The 20128-nt window shown below is 42.3% G+C and overlaps 1 protein-coding gene across 8 annotated transcripts; it reads right to left on the reverse strand.

Moving 5' to 3' along the window:
• Nucleotides 1–554: 554 nt before the first annotated feature.
• On the reverse strand, nt 555–20112 carry LOC311596579 (protocadherin beta-15-like). 8 transcript variants are annotated; one of them, XM_084780185.1, is made up of 2 exons: nt 16856–20112; nt 555–3240 (listed from the first exon to the last, which is right to left on the reverse strand). In XM_084780185.1, exons 1-2 carry the CDS (start codon nt 17048–17050, stop codon nt 1042–1044), a joined length of 2394 nt encoding a protein of 797 aa, XP_084636311.1. In that variant the 5' UTR covers nt 17051–20112; the 3' UTR covers nt 555–1041. The 8 variants fall into 8 exon arrangements, with proteins under 8 accessions (XP_084636311.1, XP_084636310.1, XP_084636308.1 ...); XM_084780184.1 differs by having other exon boundaries at nt 555–3114; nt 16730–20112; XM_084780182.1 differs by having other exon boundaries at nt 555–2998; nt 16599–20112.
• Between the last annotated feature and the right edge of the window lie 16 nt (nt 20113–20128).

Raw genomic sequence — 20128 nt, forward strand, 5'->3', positions numbered from 1 at the left:
CTTGATGTGCCAGGGTGAGTTGGTACACATGGGGGTGCCCTCTCCTCAGAGAAGGGGACGGATGAGTGAGAGAAGGGGATGTGCGTGTGGGGATGGGAGAAGGGAAGGGGCTGTGATCAGGATGTAAAGTGAACAAATAAATTAATTAACAGGAAAAAAGACATATGCCACTCTTCCTGGAGTCTATAGGCTTTACAGAAACCTCTTGAGCATAGGCAGTCTGGATATCAGCAGCATGCCAAACACTGCCATGAGCTAAAGATAATGGAGACCTTTAGTCTTTTCTATGTTAATTTAGATCAGAAAGAACAGGTGGTATGGATATATTTTTGTGAGATAATATTTACAGTGTTGGAGAATAGAAAAAATAATCGGCGAATCTGGAAGAAACTTAACATTAATGAATATGAACTGCTTTAAAAGAAAACACAATGAGACTATTGAAGTCATAGCCATACAAATAATAAAACTAAGAACTTCTATCTTAAAATGAAGTATGATTTAAGTATCATTTAAGAGAAATCATATATTCATCTACGATGTCACACACCAGGAATGTTTTTTATTTTTATTTTTATTTTTTGGGACTTAATTCACCTTTTCATCATATAGGTCAGGCTGAATTTGTATTCTCTATGTAGAAGGTGACCTTGACTTCCTTATATCTTGCCTTCACCTTCAAGTACTGGAATTACAGAAGGATTCAACCTAAAGCCTCCAACAAACTACACAAACAGTTTATAAACTAATCTATTCCCCTAAGTGAGGATATATACTTTTAAAATTACAACCATGTTCATTAAAAGAAATGCACATTCTTTAGGAGAGACTACTGCTAGTTCAATCAGGAACATGAAGTAACTGATGTAAAATGTTCAGTAACAGAATTGCAAAAATGCTTATACAGTAAGTAAACCAACAAACAACACTTTTTAAACTAGTAGGAAAAAAGGAAAAAGACCACAATAAATATTATTACCAAATTTTAAAAAATGCAAAAGCGAAAGGGACAGAATTATACAGCGAGTAAAATGTGAAGTTTCACATGCCTAAAATACTTGGGAAGGACGGATTATCTCCTGGTTGCCCACCAGTGTTTTGGTCTAGAATACTAGAAAACACTGGCTTCAAGAACTTGAACTCATTACTCTGAGAGTCTCCTGTCAGACACACCTCATACTGGTAGCTCTGGGACAAGGTTCCTGCATTGCTAATGTCCACCAGGTGGGCAGGAAAGTGTCCCTCAGGCACAGAGCAGACGCCGAGAGAAGCTGCCCTGGCCCTCCTGCACAGCCTCACCCCCACGAATAGCAGCACAGACAAGAGGAACAGTGAAGACACAGAAGCCAAGGCAATGACCAGGTACAGTGTGAGCGCATCTTCATCACCTTGTGCGGTATCGCGCGCCACCTCTGGCAGAGGCAGGTAGGGCTGAGAGAAGCCATCCACCACCAGCACATGCAGAGTGACACTGGCAGAGCGCTGGGGCTCGCCATTGTCCTTGACTAGCACAAGTAGCCTGTGCTTGGTTGCATCGCGCTCACTCAGCAGCCTGGTGGTGCGCACCTCGCCATTGTGAGCCCACACGTTGAACAGCCCAGGCTCCGTGGCTTTGAGCAGCTGGAACGACAGCCAGGCATTCTGGCCAGAGTCTCGGTCCACTGCCACCACCTTGGTGATCAGGTAGCCAGGTTCCGCCACTCTAGGCAGCAGCTCTGTGTAGGGCACAGAAGCGTTCTGCAGCGGGTAGAGCACGAAGGGCGCATTGTCGTTGTCGTCCAGCACCAGCACGCGCACCAGGGCCTGGCTGCTGAGAGCAGGTGAGCCGTGGTCTGTGGCACCCACGCGGAACTCAAAGGCCTGCAGGGCCTCATAGTCTAGCGCCCTGAGCGCGAACAGCTGCCCGTTTTCTGCATTGATGGAGATGAGTGAGGCAAGGGCCAGCTGTTGGTCGTGGGGTGGCAGCAGAGAGTAGGTGATGTGGGCATTGGAGCCAGAGTCTGAGTCTGTGGCGCTGATGGTGCCTATGTGCAGGGCGGGGCTGTTGTTCTCGCGCACAAGCAGGGTGTAAGAGGTTTGAGTGAAGGCGGGGGCGTTGTCGTTGATGTCTGACACCTGCACTGTTATGGTGTGCTGGGTTGTGAGCCTCGGTGTGCCCATGTCGCTGACTGTGATGGTGATGTTGTACTCATCTTTGCTTTCTCTGTCCAGTGCTCCTTCTGTCATCAGTCTATAGAAGTTCTCAACGGAAGGTTCCAGTGTAAAGGGAACACCATGGTGGATGGAACAAACTGTTCTTCCATTTTCCCCAGAGTCTCGGTCCCGAACCCGAAACAGAGCCACTTCTGTCTCCGGTGAATTTTCTGGGATGGGGCTGGTGAGCGATGATATAGTTAGTTCCGGGTAATTATCATTGACATCCACCACCTGAATAGAAACAGAGCATTTCCCAGAAAGCCCTCCGCCATCGGATGCCTCTATGACCACTTCATATGAAGATGTTGTCTCAAAGTCCAGCATTTTAATTAGCCGAACTTCTCCTGACAGGGCGTTTAGCGCAAATGTTTTGCTCATCTCTTGAGAACTTTGAAAAAGAGAGTATGATACCTCCCCGTTTGTCCCACTGTCTAAATCCTTAGCAGAGACCTTAGCAACCAGGGAACCCACTGGGCTGTTCTCTAGGACTTGCACCTGATAGAGCGCCTGTGAAAATTCTGGGGCGTTGTCATTGGTATCCATGACAACAATATGGACTTGTGAGGTGCCAGTCCTGGGTGGAGACCCGCCATCCAGCGCTGTCAGAGTTAATCTGAACTCCGCTTGCTCCTCGCGATCAAGCTCTTGGTCCAGCACCAGCTCTGGGTATTTCCGCCCATCACCTCGCTTGCGGATGGATACGTGGAAATGAGAATTGGTACTGATGTTATAGTTCTGAATGCTGTTATTGCCCACATCCAAATCCTGAGCGTTTTTAAGAAGAAACGCTGTGCCCACAGGGCTGTTCTCTATGATTCTCACAGTCATTTCTCTTTCAGGAAACTCAGGAGAATGATCATTTATGTCTCCCACCCACAGTTCAGCTCTAAATATTTCCAGTGGTTTTTTTAGTAACACCTGGAAAGGAGTGACACAGGGCTCAGTGGGGCCGCACAGCTCCTCGCGGTCCAGTTTTTCATTTAACATTAGCTTCCCAGTCTGCAGATCAAGCCGCAAGCGTGCTTTGTTATCCTCAAACACGACCTGGGCTCCTCGAGCAGATAGCCCCGCAACTTCCAGCCCTAGGTCCTTGACTAGATCCGCCAGAAAAGTGCCACCAGGTGTTTCCTCCAACACAAAGTAGCGGCGGGGTTCCCAGCCCGCAGCAGCCACTCCCAGTAAGAGAAAGATCAACAGAACTTGCCTTTGTTGGTGCTCCCTTCCAATATTCATCTTGCTTCCACACCCAGGGTACAAGGACACCTAGACAGTGGTCGATCTGTCAGTTAATAGCCTGTTCCAACGTGTGAGCCAGGAGCATTCTCCGGAGACTCAATGGTTTGGGCTCTGCTGTAATCTTTTTCGCTAGAGATCTGATAAAGAAAGCGTTCCCCCCCCCCCTTTCCGTGGGCGTCCTTTTTCTAGCCTTAGCCTACAGCGCCACCATGCGTTAATTTTGCTTCTCAGTCTTTTTCTCAGTCTTTTTCTAGCCTGTTTGGTTGTCAGAGGCTTGCAAATAAATTTAATCACCAAATAACATGATTTTAATTATCCAATACCGCATTCAACAACAAAGAATTCTTGTTGTTAACGTGCCAGATTATGAAAGATACACGCATAAACATCCCAGACAAGTTACTACTTTTAAGAAACCCTGCTGTCTGTGTTGGGGTACTCCAGGAGAAACTGAGAAATGCAAAAAAAAAAAAAAAAAAAAAAAAAAAAAAAAAAGACATAGTACTGATTGACCAGTCACCTTGTAAAATTAGTAACATATAGCCATGCAATTTATTAAAAGATTCTCAGCAAAAAGTGGGGTTAGATACCTCTGTGGTTTCTTCGTGATTTTATGTTTCCTAGGTACTAGAACTGTCCTTCCTATTGGTTGAGTTTTGCAGATTAAAAAAATTCTACACATTTGTTACAGTTTATTATATACTTTCTACATATAATTAGGAACTTAAAATTTTATACAACTTTTCAGTACTGGGAAAACTCATATCAAAGCACCTCTTGCCCCATTTTTCACTCTATGTTTTTTCATCACATAGATGAATGTATTTGATTACTTCCTTTGTGTAATCTGCAAGTGCTGCAGTGTTGATTGCTTCACTGTTGCACACAAATATCTAAAATAATCCTTAGGACAAAGAAAATGCTCAGTAAAAATTTGGTTAATTTATCATAGAATAAAACACAAAATTGTGTGGATTCTTTCCTATGGGAGATGCTTCTTGCTTTGTTGGGATCCTAGCTCATTTTATAATAAGTGGAATAAAGAAGACAGCATTTTCCTAGGTACCATTTCTTTATACATTTTTAATAGTGACTTGAAATAACACAGAGTGCTTTAAACCATCTTTTCACTAGAGGAAAAATACTGTGGCTTGTCCTAATTAAAGAGAGTCTTGAGGCTAGCTCTGAACTCAAGGCTACTACCACTCTAGTCTTCAGAAACTCTCCATTTAGATAGAGGCCTTGCATGTCCTTTTCATGCTGTGGGAATAGTTTGCAAACCCTTTGATTATGTTATATTCACATGAAAGTTTCAATAAAAATATGAAATTAACAGGTATATCCAGCAACTCAGGCAAGGATATCTAAATATGTGTTTAAAGCAAATAAATGAACAAATCTTGACTGAGCTGCACTTAGAGACATTTACTACAAGAGCATAAATTAGTTCTCTGTTCCCTAACCCCAACCCAATAGTCAATGACTGACAAGAAAGTCCTCAACAAAATTACTTATTTGGTATGTCATTTCTTTAGTCTCTCAGGGGTTTGACAGTTGATACATCATCAAAAGATGATAATCACTTTTTTTTGGGTAACTTTCCTAACAGAAAGAATAGAATAAATTTTGTTTCTAAAGTATTTTAAACCTAACAAGGACCACACTGGCTCATCTTAGATTAGCAATGCCCATCACTCCATCCAATTGTGTGAAATCATAGAGAGACCTGAATTGTACAAAACAAATGCAGCTTTGATACTACGCATATGCTGAAGATAGTTTCAGAAAATGTGAGGGGGGCTGGACAGATGTCACAGGAGGGATCTAGCTTTTTACAAGTTTTGAGATAATCTATAAGCATTGGATGAAGAGTTGCATGTTCATATTAAGACAATAAAAGCCCTGGCATTTCAGAGAAATTGTCATTCCCTGTCAATACTGCTGTACAAGAAGCCCATGCATTTTCAGACACTCTAAATATTCTAGATAGGAAGGCATAATGTTAGATTAGACAGAAGATATACCAACAATCTATTACATTTGTACTGCATTCATCTTCAAAACATCAAACCTTTCAAAATGTTTCTGGACAACAATCAAATAGATTTAAGGTGAGGATTTTCAGATCAATAATGATTTATGATGAGAATTTGACAAGTTGAAGAGACTGACTTGTGAGTTTTCTGTCTTCAACAGGAAGTGATTTTAAAAAAGAGAGACCAATCTGTAATGATATACATGAAACCTATCAGCTCCTGAATTACGAAACTAAAGGTAAAACGTTAGAAATTCCTTACAAAGATAAAACAATAGCAAACAATAATGTTTAGAAAGAGCTAATGTTCATGCAGAATCATCAGAAAGGTCAACCAATTGTTAATTGTATCCAAAACCATTCATAGAGGTGGGATTTTCTTTCACACAATTCACAGCCCTCTCATGATTGGGAGACACAGACGTTAGGAACTGAAAATCTTTGGAATCCAACATTCCGTTCAGACACACCTCGTACTGGTAGCTCTGGGACAGGGTCCCCGTACCACCGAAATCTACCAGTTGACTGGGAAAGTGTCCCTCAGGCATAGAGCAGCCACCCAGAGAAGCCGCCCTGGCCCTCCTACACAGCCTCACCCCCACGAACAGCAGCACAGACAAGAGGAACAGTGAAGACACAGAAGCCAAGGCAATGACCAGGTACAGCGTGAGCGCATCTTCATCACCTTGAGCAGGACCGCGCGCCACCTCTGGCAGAGGCAGGTAGGGCTGGGAGAAGCCATCCACCACCAGCACATGCAGAGTGACACTGGCAGAGCGCTGGGGCTCGCCATTGTCCTTGACCAGAAGAAGTAGCCTGTGCTTGGTTGCATCGCGCTCACTCAGCATCCTGGTGATGCGCACCTCGCCATTGTGAGCCCACACGCTGAACAGCCCAGGCTCTGTGGCCTTGAGCAGCTGGAAAGATAGCCAGGCATTCTGGCCAGAGTCACTGTCCACAGCCACCACTTTGGTGACCAGGTAGCCAGGCTCAGCAGCCCTGGGCAGCAGCTCTGTGCAGGGCGCAGAGGCGTTCTGCAGCGGGTAGAGCACGAAGGGCTCATTGTCGTTGTCGTCCAGCACCAGCACGCGCACCAGTGCCTGGCTGCTGAGCGCAGGAGAGCCTTGGTCTGCAGCACCCACAAGGAACTCGAAGGCCTTCAGGGCCTCATAGTCCAGCGCCCTAAGGGCGAATAGCTGCCCGTTGTCCGGATTGATGGAGACCAACGAGTCGAGGAACAGCTGTGGGTCATGGGGCGGCAGCAGCGAGTAGATGATGTGGGCATTGGAGCCTGAATCCAAGTCTGTGGCGCTGATGGTGCCTATGTGCAGGGCGGGGCTGTTGTTCTCGCGCACAAACAGGGTGTAGGAAGGCTGAATGAAGGCAGGAGCATTGTCATTGATGTCAGACACCTGCACTGTTATGGTGCGCTGGGTTGTGAGCCTAGGTGTGCCCAGGTCGCTGACTGTGATGGTAATGTTGTACTCATCTCTGCTCTCTCTGTCCAGTGGATGCTCTGTTACCAGAGTGTAGAAATTTTTGAAAGTAGGTTTCAAGAGAAAAGGGAGTACGTCTTGAATTGAGCACATCATTCTCCCGTTTTCTCCAGAATCTTGGTCTCGTAAACTGAAAACAGCGACTGCCATCTCTGACAAACAGTTCTCTGGGATGGGGCTCATAAGAGACGCAATGACTATTTCTGGTGGGTTGTCATTCACATCTGTAACCTGAACCGTAATGGCTGATTTTCCAGAGAGACCGCCACCGTCATTGGCTTGAACATTTATGGTGTAAGACTGAACTATCTCAAAATCTAGGAGCGCTTTCAAACGGACTTCACCAGAAATTGGATGGATTTCGAATGTTTTCCGTACATCTCTAGAGCTATGAGAAAATGAGTAAGATATCTCTCCATTTATTCCTGAATCTAAATCTGTAGCAGACACCTTGATTACCAGCGAGTCCACAGGACTGTTCTCTGGCACTTGAACCTCATACAGGGTTCTTTCAAACTCAGGGGCATTGTCATTGACATCCAGAACCACAATTTGAATCAGTGCAGTCCCTGACCTGGGCAGGGACCCACCGTCCACAGCTGTCAGTACTAAACTAAATGAAGCTTCCTTTTCTCTGTCCAGAGATCTATCCAGCACCAACTCTGGGTATTTTCTTCCTTTACCATTGTCTTTTAACTTAAGGTAGAAATATGGGTTGGGGCTTATTGTATAGTTTTGAACACCATTCATTCCTATATCCATGTCTTGAGCATTATCCATTCGGAATGAAGTTCCTGGAGTAGCACCTTCTGAGATATTTAGAAATATGATTTTTTCTAAAAATGTGGGTGTATGGTCATTTATGTCTTCAACCAAAAGCTCAGCCTGGAAAAATTGCAAAGGATTTTCCAATAGCACCTGGAAATGCAATATACAGGGTTCGCTGCTAGGACAAAGTCCCTCCCTGTCCAGTTTTTCATTTAGGAGCAAGTTGCCTGTCTCAAGTTCTAACCGCAAATAAGGCTGGTAGTCATCAAATATAACTCTGGCCCCCCGGGCAGCCAGATCCCCCACGTCCATATCTTTCATTATATTGGCTATAGAGGAGCCAGCATCCATTTCTTCTGCCACAGAATAACTCCAGGTCTCGGAAAGAACCGAGGATCCTTCCAGGAAAACAAAGAAAAGCAGCACTTGCCTTATTAGCTGAGCAGCCACCACTCGGGGCTCCATCATTCCTTAGACAAAATGGTTCCTGCTCTGCGGTTTCCACTCAGTCTCCGGCAGCTCAGAGGGTAGCTCCACTCATCCGGACCTTCGGGAGTTTGTGGACTTACAATCCGTTCTGGAGAGTCTTGTGGGTGTCCCACCTTTTCAGAAAGCCCGTGTGCTGTTTTAACCAGTATTTTCACTTCCGCTTGCTAAGGGAAACCCTGAGCTGCTCTTAGGAAGCATTCTCCTGTCTTATCCTGCAGCGCCACCATGTGACTATACAGGTTGTCAGGTTTCAGCCAAAGTCAAACAAGTTTGAGACAAAATATTAATTTATCCAAGTATCTATTAATCAACCTAAATGACATTTTCTACTGTATTCCCATTTCCATTTTCTGAGTTGCAGTTTTTGTGATCAATGCAACAAATTACTATCTGATAAAGCTGTGGTGGTGGAATGGTTCAAAATAGAACCCTTGTTTCAGTTTATGGTTTCCCCTTGAAGACAACTGTAAAGCTGAAGATAGTTCAAAGGACTTCCATGTCATTGACTTTACAAAAATTATCAAGAGATTCTTAGGAAAATTGAAAACGGAAACTTAGATATCTTTTCTAGGTATTAACAAATGCTCTCAGAAAAAAGCAGGAAGGGTGTGTTTATGCACTTGAAGTTGAGTCTGGTATGTGCAAATAGTTAGGGGAAGTTGGACATTTTGGGCTAGGTAAATGTTACCATCTTACTTAGGAATACTTATAAGAGACTTACCTGGCTACAGTAGAAAACAAATACCAGAAAATAAAGTACGATATGCCTGGATTCTGACAACATATAACTGTGAAACCAAACTTTACTCTTTTGCACATCTAGGGCTTCCAATGGCATGGTTCTAAGTGTTTTATTTATCCCCTGATTTGCTCAGTAAATGCTTACTAAGCATATACTTGAGATAGCAATAGTGGTAAGTATTGAGGATTTGATGATAAGCAGGCAGAAACTGTTTCTTCCATGAAAAGGGGAGAAATACAAAGACCACTAAACATGAACCATAATGGCTGCCTTGGCGAGGAAGGCTCCTACTAATAGAAGATCATCATTTCAAATCGACTAACCAAAGTTTGGAAGTGGAGAAAAAGCCTTCCTGGAGGAGTATAGTCTAAGCTGATACATGTAAAACAAGAGGAAGTAATACAAACAAAAACTATGGGAGGGCTGGAGACATAGCTCAGTGGTAGACAGCATATGCAATGCTGGGTATCAGGGAAAGGAAAACAATGACGGTACAAATGTAAAACAAGAGGTGCCTTTCAAAAGAACTGAAATAAGATCATGCTAAAGACATAAAGCCAGAGGAAAATGAAACGCGAAATTGGAAAAAACAAGCAAATAGTTTTTAAGGCATGTTCATGGAAATGCAAGACTGTTAAAGTGTTCTGAACATAAAAGTAATATAATTAAGGTTTTATTTTTTAAAGATAAATGTGTTTCAGAGTTGAGAATAAATTGGAAAGAACTAATATTAAAAAAACTGGACACTGGTAATAGCTGGTTATAATAATAGACGTAGGAGATGATACTGACCTCAAATGTAAATGTAGCAATGGATTTGCACCAAAACTATGGAATAATGACAGATCAGCCACACAGGAAGAATTATATTGATGAAAAACTACTTGGTACAAGATTAAGAATTAAATGATATTTTTATTAACTGATGGTGTAAACACAGAAAGAAGAAAAAGAGGCATATGCATGGAGATGGAAGGGGAATGCATTTTAGTTTTGGGGACGAGGACATTTTAACTTAAGACCCATCTAGAGTATTTAAGAGTTTAAGGTGACAATGGAGCATCCTTGTAGTTGCACATCTGAGCTTCCATTAATGAAACGGGGGCAATAAGTGAGTTTCAGGGACAAACGCTAGGATTTGTTGATATGAAGTGTTTGAGACCCTTCAAGAAAAATAATAAAACAACTTAAAGATGTTTGAATTTGCGATTTATTGGGGCTGTAGCTCAGTGGTAGAGCACTTATCTGTGCATGTCCAAGGGCTTTTTCTTTGTATTTGTACTCATTTTGGGAGGGTCCTCTTGGGGACGGGGAATAAAGTGAGCAAGAGGAAGAGAGGAGACAGTACATAGCCATAAGAGACTGTTGTCTCTAGAATGTACTTGTGGCCATAGGTTAAATGTTCTAGAGTAGAAATGAATGTGGATTCCGGCCTGATGATACCCAGTCATAATCCCAGCATTCCAGAGGCCAAAGCATGGGGGTCACCAGTTTGAACCCAGCCTGGGCTGCAAAGTGAGACTTTATCAGGAGAGGAGGAGAGAAAGAATGTTGTTAGAGGCTACAGACAGAGATAAGCCAACCCCCTAGACCCACATCTGTGGCAAGGTATGGGTCAATAAAGAGAAAGATGTCTTCACACCATGTTTTCCCTGTAATCTTTATTAATTTAAAACTAAAATGATATCAAGTTTGTTTGATTTTCTTCTTGATGACTTTATACAAAAGCTGGATAGAAGGGTTTTCTAACTTCTTTCAGCACCTTGAAATTCTCTTATTTTCCATTGCTTCTACTGAGAAAGACAAATTAGACTGGATGGTGTAATTGTCGTGAGTTGAAGTTAAATTTCTTGTTCCTGTGATTTTTAAATTAATATTTCTCTTTGTCTTTGGTTTTCTAAAATTTCACTATGATGTTTATGGACATGAGCATCTCTGTAATGTATTTTTAAAAAATATTTACAGCAATCTCTTGGATTTATTTGTAGAAGTTCCCCAGTCTTTATTTCTTCAAATATTGTTCTAGTTAAAATTTGCTCATCTTTATTTCTGTGCAGTGGTAGCACATGTCTTTAATCTCAGAACTCAGGAGGCAGAGGCAGGCAGATCTCTGACTTCAAGCCCAGCCTGGTCTACAGAGTGAGTTCAAGGACAGTCTGTCCTGAAAAACAAACAACAAACAAAAATTCTCATCTTTCCTTTTGAATGTATGTTGAATCTTTTTTTACTCTGTGTTTTTAAATAATCTCCTCTTGTACTTTTGTCACATTAAGTATCTGAGTTGCAGTGCTCGAGAACTCTTCCTGGATGTGTGGATGCGGAAGAGCTGGCGGGCTGGCCAACTCAGCTACCACCCACGCCCAGATGCAGCCCTTTGAGTTGGCCCTCCCAACATCTATTCTATCTATGAACCTCTGGAGCTTGTGAAGGGGCCAGTCTTGCAGCTTCAAAGCTGCAGGATCCCCATGACACAGGCCAGCAACAGGATATCAGAGAGGAGTCCCCAGGAGGATCTGGTATTGTTAGTGTAGCCAGAAGCCTTGAGGTAGATCAGTGACCAATTGCAATGAACATTTACAAGTAAACAGTGTGGACCAAAAGGTATACTGTGGGACATAACGCAATTTCCATTAACAGATTTTTCTTATTACGTTTTATTTTCTTTTGGGAGGGTTGCAAGGTCAGAGGATGGATATGAAGGGGTGTGGGAGATGACTGGGGTTGGGGCGCATGATGTAAAATTCACAAAGAACCAATAAAACGTTTAAGTTTTTAATTAATGTGTTTGATCATGGAAACTTAATTTTGTCCTTATCTAATATGTCATATTAATACTGATGTGTCTGGGTGGAGGATATATACATGTGTTAGTGCAGGTGCTGGCAGAGGTCAGAAGAGGGCGTCAGTTTCTCTGAGGCTAGAGTTGAGGTACCAGGCATGGGTATCAGGAATGGAATTCCCACTCTTAATGTCTACACCGATCTCTCTAGCCCCCATCCGTCGTATTTTACACGGGTTTGTTTGTTTGTTTCTTTGTTATCTGTATATTTTCCACTTTAACTTCTATTTCAACTAACATGGTTTTGTGGATGTCCTGATCATGACAATAATTTTACATTCTTTCAAATTATTTTGTTTCCTTCTGGCACTTATTCATGGCTTGATGTTCTCTGGGTATGCAGTTGTCAAGAGTATTAAAAGTGCAAAGCAACAGAGGAAGTTATCTATGCCTAGGGTATAATTTATTTTATATAAATCCTCATTTGATTTTTATCAGAACCTAAGTCAGTGATAGCTAATTAAATTTAAGGCAAGTTTAAGGCTGACATTTCACACAGGGGTGGATGTATTTCCAGTTTACTCTCTGTGTTGGACAATAGGAAGGGCTTCTGTAAATGTTCCAGTTTGTTAGGGGTTGATCCCCAGTCTATAGATTGCTGCCATGAAGGCTTGAATTTCCCAAGATTCCAGATGGTCCTAGAAAAAAATATCCACTTTATAGCTACCTATTTCTCTACAGTTCAATATGAAATTCAAGCTTATGGTGTTTAATACCTAATTGTTTCCAGTGAAATCAGAGGCCAACATAAATTACATTTACTTTTGAGAGGAATTACAAAAATGTATCTGCATGCTAGCCTTACATCCACACCACACTGTAGCTATCAACATCTTTGTTTATAATACTCCTCTAAACTGTCCATCTACAGACTGGAGAGTCTATAATTTGTGAAAAAATTAATCATTTATCAATCATTTATCAATACATAAATACTTTGTGCCTATCTGAGAGAGACCACAAATATTATTAATATTTTATAATATCACTTGCACTTCTTGTGCATGCTGCAAATTGAACTCTGGGCATCCAAAGTTCTCAGTGTGCACAGATTCCCGTGTTTACTCTTTTTTTCTGGGAGTTGAGAATGAAGCCAAGGCCTCGTACCTACCTGCTGGGCCTGCACAACTAGACATGATATTTATGCGTTTCATTCTTGTTTTTAAGCTCTATTGGGTTCTTTTTGAGACAGGGTCTCAGTCTGCAGTGTGGCACGGTCTTGAATTCATTACACAGCATGATTGTCCTGCGACTTATGATGGCCCTCATGCCACATTGTATCAAGCTCAGGGATTGCAATCCTAAGTCCCCACCCTGCTTCTTTTAAATTTTTGGACACATGTCTCACAGAGCTCAGGCTGGCATCACACTCCTGGCTCTCCCGTCTCTTAAATTACAGAAATACCAGCATACCAGATTCTACTTTTTCTTTATTAAGGAAAACTCTTTCTGAGTAGCCCAGGCCAATCTTGAACTGATTATTCTCCTTCCCCAATTGCCTAACTGTTGGGATTATACATTAATCTTCCCATATTTGCTTATATTTAATTAGTGATCAGGAAAAGTAACTCTAAGTCATTTTAACACTTTAAAAATCTTTATTTCAGGGGCTGGGGAGATGGCTCAGGAGTTAGGAGCACTGGCTGCTCTTCTGCATTCAATACCCAGCACCCACATGGCAGCTCACACCTGTCTGTAACTCCATTTCCAGGGGAATCTGACACCTTCACACAGAGAAATGTGCAGGCAAAATACCAGTGCACATAAAATAAAACAATAGACCATTTAAAACTATTTCATTGGGTGGTATCGGTGAATGCCTTCAATCTCAGCACTCAGGGGGCAGAGGCAGGCAGATCTCTGTGAGTTTAGGCCAGCCTGGTCTACAGAGTGAGTTCAAGGACAGTCAAGGCTACACAAAGAAACCCTATCTTGAAAACCCAATAAATAAGAAAAATTAAAAATAATTAAATAAAGTCTTTATTTTGATCACTAGGAAGGGTTTATCCAATTCTTTTATTTTATAAGACTGCTTTACTTAGGACAAGATCATGAACTACTATCTGCTTTAGCAAAACACGATACAGAATGCCACAAAATTTAACCAAGCAAATATGGTGTATTTAAAGACCAGAAAACAGTGGCATCAAGACCTAGAATGTTTTGAGAACTAGAAAGTGTCATTAGAAAATAAAGAAGGGGGGGGGACAATACTTAAGAAATCAGTATTTAATGCAATCATATTAACAAACTTATTCTTGAAAACACTAAAGACCTCTACTACTAGATACAGAGGGGCAACATAAAAAAAACTTTACCAGGTGAAATAATCTAACAGCGAGTACTATAAATGATCTAACATAATTTCTACCCAGATGCAGCAACATTTAAAATCTCTGTCTGCAGGGCTTTAATAGCATATTGGAGTAACCTTCGTGTATGGTTAATGTTTGCCCCTTTTTAGTTCCCCCCTCCCCTCCCTCCCTCTCTGGCTTTTGCTGTAGATCCACCGAGGGCTGCCTGCTTGTGGACTCCTCTTGGTATTACAGCAATCACCAGCTCAAAAAATTCACTCTAAATACTTTAGTCAGCATTTCCATTGCTGTGTCTTGCATAACAAGCAGAAGAACCATTCACACAACACTTTGACAAAATAAACAAGACAAAATAGTGCAGGTTGTTATTTTTGCATTGCTATAATCCCAAGAAAGATTTTCAAAGCAACTCTGAGAAAAACATGTGAAAGGAAAATGCATGCATCAGTAAAACCTAAACTCCATTACAAGGTAAGAAAGGAAAAAAGCATTTGCAATCTTGTCAAGAGAAAGAAAATACTAAGAGGATTTTTTCTATTGAATATTAAATCCAAGGCTATTCCGAAAGTTCTCCTTTTCCTGTGTATTAGAACCAGGATCCTGGAGTTGAAGGCTGGGGATGACTGGCTTCAGGAATTTGAACTCATTTGTTCCAGTGCCTCCAGTCAGACACACCTCATACTGGTAGCTCTGGGACAGGGTTCCAGTGTGTGTAATGTCCATCAGATGTCCGGGAAAGTGGCCCTCAGGCACAGAGCAGCCGCCCAAAGAAGCTGCCCTGGCCCTCCTGCACAGCCTCACCCCCACGAACAGCAGCACAGACAGGAGGAAGAGCGAAGACACAGAAGCCAAGGCAACGACCAGGTAGAGTGTTAGTGAGTCCTCTTCGAGCTCTGGGTCTCGCGCCACCTCTGGCAGAGGCAGGTAGGGCTGGGAGAAGCCATCCACCACCAGCACGTGCAGAGTGACACTAGCTGACCTTGGAGGCTCGCCATTGTCCTTGACCAGAAGAAGTAGCCTGTGCTTGGTTGCATCCCGCTCACTCAGCAGTCTGGTGGTGCGCACCTCGCCATTGTGAGCCCACACGCTGAACAGCCCAGGCTCCGTGGCCTTGAGCAGCTGGAATGACAGCCAGGCATTCTGGCCCGAGTCGCGATCCACTGCCACCACCTTGGTGACCAGGTAGCCAGGCTCAGCAGTCCTGGGCAGCAGCTCAGTGCAAGGCGCAGAGGCGTTCTGCAGCGGGTAGAGCACAAAGGGCGGATTGTCGTTGTCGTCCAGCACCAGCACGCGCACCAGGGCCTGGCTGCTGAGCGCTGGTGAGCCTTGGTCTGTGGCGCCCACAGGGAACTCAAAGGCCTGCAAGGACTCGTAGTCCAGAGCTCTGAGTGCGAACAGCTGCCCGTTTTCTGCATTGATGGAGATAAGTGAGGTCAAGGCAAGTTGTGGGTCATCGGGTGGCAGCAGCGAGTAGGTGATGTGGGCATTGGAGCCAGAGTCTGAGTCTGTGGCGCTGATGGTGCCTATGTGTAGAGCGGGGCTGTTGTTCTCACGGACAAACAGGGTGTAGGAGGTTTTGGTGAAGGCGGGGGCATGGTCGTTGACGTCTGAGACTTCTACAGTTATGGTGTGCTGGGATGTGAGCCTGGGTGTGCCCAGGTCGGTGACTATGAGGGTAATGTTGTACTCAGCTCTGCTCTCTCTGTCCAGTGATTTTTCAGAAAGCAGAGTGAAAAAGTTCTTGAAAGTGGGTTTCAGGGTAAATGGAAGGTCATCCTGAATGGAGCAGAGGACCCTTCCGTTGTCCCCAGAGTCTTGATCTCGGACACTGAATAGAGCAACGAGGGTTTCTGAAGCATTCTCTGGAATTGTCTTCGTAAGTGACGATATGGTCACTTCTGGTGCATTGTCATTTATATCTAATACTTTAACTAAAATAGTGCACTTTGCTGAAAGACCTCCACCATCTGTTGCTTGGATATTTACAGAATAAGACTGTATTACTTCAAAATCCAGTAGTGATCTCAAGTTGACTTCCCCAGATGTTGGGTTGATTTCAAAGGTTTTTCTAATATCTTCTGATGCATGCAAAAATGAATATGATACTTTTCCATAATTTCCCATATCTAAATCTTTAGCAGAGATGGCCATAATACTGGAGCCAACTGGTGTGTCCTCTGGGACCTGCACCTCATAGAAACTCTGAGCAAATTCAGGAGCATTATCATTGATGTCCAAGACCTTTATGAGAACCAATGTTGTCCCAGACCTGGGTGGAGACCCACCATCCAAAGCTGTAAGTGTCAATCTAAGCTCAGATTCCTCCTCATGATCTAAAGCTCTGTCTAGAACCAGCTCCGGATATGTCTTTCCATCACCACTGTCATGAATTTTAACACTGAAATGAGAGCTGGGGCTAATGCTATAGTCCTGGAGACTGTTGCTTCCTATGTCCAGATCTTGCGCATTCTCAATTAGGAACGTAGCTCCAACAGTTGTGCTTTCTGATATTTTAATAGTTATTTCCCTGTCTAGGAATGTAGGGGAGTGATCATTTATATCTCTGACATGCAGCTCAGCTCGATAGAACTGTAAAGGGTTTTCCAGTACCACTTGAAAAGGCAGCACGCAGGGCTGGGCGGAGCCACATAGCTCTTCTCGGTCCAGTCGCTCACTCAGAAGCATATCACCAGTCAGTAAATTAAGGAGTAGATGATTTTTATTATCATCTGACACTACCCTAGCATCCCTGGAGGACAGCTCTGCAACCCCCAGCCCTAAATCCCTTGCCAGATTAGTCACAAAAGAGCCTATTTCTGTTTCCTCCGCTACAGAGTAGCGCAGAGATTCAGTACTTGCCTGAGACAATACCAGCAAAACAGAGAAAACCAAGACTTGCCTTTTCTGCAGGACGAGTGCCCTTCCGGTTCCCATGGTTACTTCAGGCTACTTCTTTTATTCCAAAATTCAAATTCAGCCCCAGTTTTGAGAGATGAAGGTCCGATATTTCTAGTGAAAATGCTTGGCAGCTCTGTCCGTGAAGCTCCTGTAATACCTCCCTTCTCATTGGATTGGCTGTTCTCTGGTCTTCTGGATAGTGAAGCCCACAGGGAGAGCTATGCACTGTTTCATCTTATCCTATAGCGCCACCATGTGTTTCTGTGGATTTTTTCATTTTATATTTTCCTCCTAAAAATGTGTGACTACATCTATCTAGAATATTCGAAAGCAAATTTCACATAGATTAAATTTATCTCCAAATATTCATTAATTATTTCTAATTAGCAATACATTTAAAATACAGTTACGATATCATCACCACAATAGACATATAGAAATGATTCTTGGATATAACTTACAACTCAGTCTGTTTAAGGTGTTCTCAGTTTTCTACAAAATGTCTCATGGTGTTGGTTTGTTTAAAGTAAAATCCAAAGTCCATACTTGCTATGAAATTATTTGTGATTTGAATGCCCAACTAAAAAAGATGATCCACTAAAGTGCCTCAAAATAAGTAAATAATATTATTTCAAGACAAGTTTTTAGTAGTTACAAATATTTACCTCCAGTCTGGTAAATATTTGTTGGGGTGAGTTCATTATATAATTGTAACACCATTTCACTACACACACACACACACACACACACACACACACACACACACACACACACACACACACCCCAGGAAAAAAATACTACTTTTTTTGGTAGTAGTTAACTTAATATATGGGAACATCAGACTCATTGTTTTTAACATTAAAAAAATTAGTAAGGTGTGGTGGCTCACACCTTTAATCCGAGCAGTTGAGAGGCAGAAGCAAGGGGATCTGTAAGACTTTAAGGTCATCCTGGTCTACATGGTGAGCTCCATGCCAGTGAGAGCTGTGGAGGGAGACTTTGTCTGAAAACACATACCCACATATGCACACACACATATCCACATACATATGGGAAGATACAACACAATAAGACGATCTTTTTATGGAGCTTGCCGACAATAAAAATTGATCATCTAGCAATAAAGACATAACGATGCATAGGTAAAGAGTAACAGAAACATCTAGAGGAGACATATAACTGTCACCTAGGAGATGGAAAATGTTTACGAACATAGAATCCTGGTTCTGCCACTCACACTCTACAGATATGGACAAAGTATGTACCTTTGTTTCCTGGTAGAGTATTCTTTGTTACAGAAATTAATGAGTTGGCATTTTCAAAACAACCAGAAAGGACTAACTAAATGTCTATTAAAGGAAAACAATTAGAATATTTTAGAAGGTTGTTTGGTTACTTCTATGTAAGCATGAGAGCCCCCAAAGTCTTGTTTACTCTCCACTAAAGAAAGGAGACACACAATTTCTTTCAGAAATAGAGAAGTCTTGATGCTCATGTATCTGGAAAAGCCTGAAGCAAAAAGAGAATCCTCTGCACCTTCTGCTTTGTCTGCTGTTCTGTCTGTGGAATTCCCTGCCTGGGAAGTGTAGCAAACACCCAGCTTACTTGGGTCTATCCTCTGTAGAGGACAGAGCTACCCTCCATTGCTTTGAGCATCTTTGTTGAAATAGAGACATCATAGCATCTCACACATTTGAGGTATACAGTTTAGTGTTTATTCTTATATTTGCTGACCTGCACAGCTATTGGCATTACTTCTAGTTTAAAATGTTTTCATTATCTCTCGTATAAATTGGACTCAACCAGTCTCCATTCCTCCACGCCTTCCCAACCATAGACAACCACCAAAAACACCTTTATCTCCACAGATTTGTTTGTTTTGATTATTTTGTATAGACAGGATTATAGAATATGTAATTTAAAAATAAACAAGTTTCTTTCATCCAGCGTAGTACTTTTGAGAGAGTACCAAATCCTAACCAGGAATCCCAAGGTACATAAAAATTAGCACAATATACTTGAGGTTGCCTATGCTGAATGTGCTGGCTAGTTTATGTCAACTTGACACAGGCTAGAACCATTGGAGAGGAGGGAGCCTCAACTGAGAAAATGACTCCATAAGATGAGGCTGTAGACATTTCCTTAGTTAGTGATTGATGGGGAAAGGCCCAGGCTATTGTGAGTCATGCCACTTCTGGGCTGGTGGTTCTGGGCCCTATGAAGAAGCAGGCTGAACAAGGCTTGGGTGGCAAGGCAGTAAGCAGCATTCCTCCATGGTCTCTGCACCAGCTCCTGACTCCAGGTTCTTTACTTTCTTTTTCTCTCTATGATATTAATTATCTCAACTACATTTTCCTCCTTCTATACATACAGACTTTAGACATTTTAGGAAGGTCACAGGATACCAACCATTGCACTTTCCCTTGTAATGTTGTCAGAACATTAAGACCAAGAACCATTATAGGCTGGTTCTCCTCAACACAAAATAAAGCTTTTCTCTCTGTGGTGGTTTGAATTTATTTATTTTTAATTAGAGCCTAAGTGATGATTTCTCAAAAACTTCTCAGTGCTAAACATATATGACACTTTCATACATTAAACAAATGTGGTCATCAAAATTGTGGACGCTACTTTTCAGTAGAGTTTGAGACAGACTTATTGGTTTATGACCAGGAAGGTTAAGCAACAGAGTAAGACAGGAAATTTCAAGCTCACAGAAGACTAAGTACTGAGCATAAAACGTTTCTTCCTATTAGGTTTGAATGTTGCATAATACACACAGCATAATTACTTGTGGGTCAGTACTCAGTGCATGCTTATTTATTTCAGGGAGAGCATACAGTTATATATTACCTCACAAGCTTGCTTTCTCCCATCCAAAGTGTTGTTTAGATGCCTATGCACACCTGTCTTACAGTCCGTCTTTGTGACATTAATAAGACATTTGTAAAATTAAGGCCTCATTTTCCAAGATTCTATAAGTAGCCACAGTATTCATATGCCTCTAAAGATACCTTCTAGGACACATAAGATTGGGATATTAAGAAGCTCATAACCGGTCTCCACTTGTTTATTCTGTGTTGTGATCTACCTGGGTATCTAGCATTGAGCCAT

Source organism: Acomys minous, assembly GCF_964271855.1.
Source record: "Acomys minous genome assembly, chromosome: 4".
NCBI lineage: Eukaryota > Metazoa > Chordata > Mammalia > Rodentia > Muridae > Acomys > Acomys minous.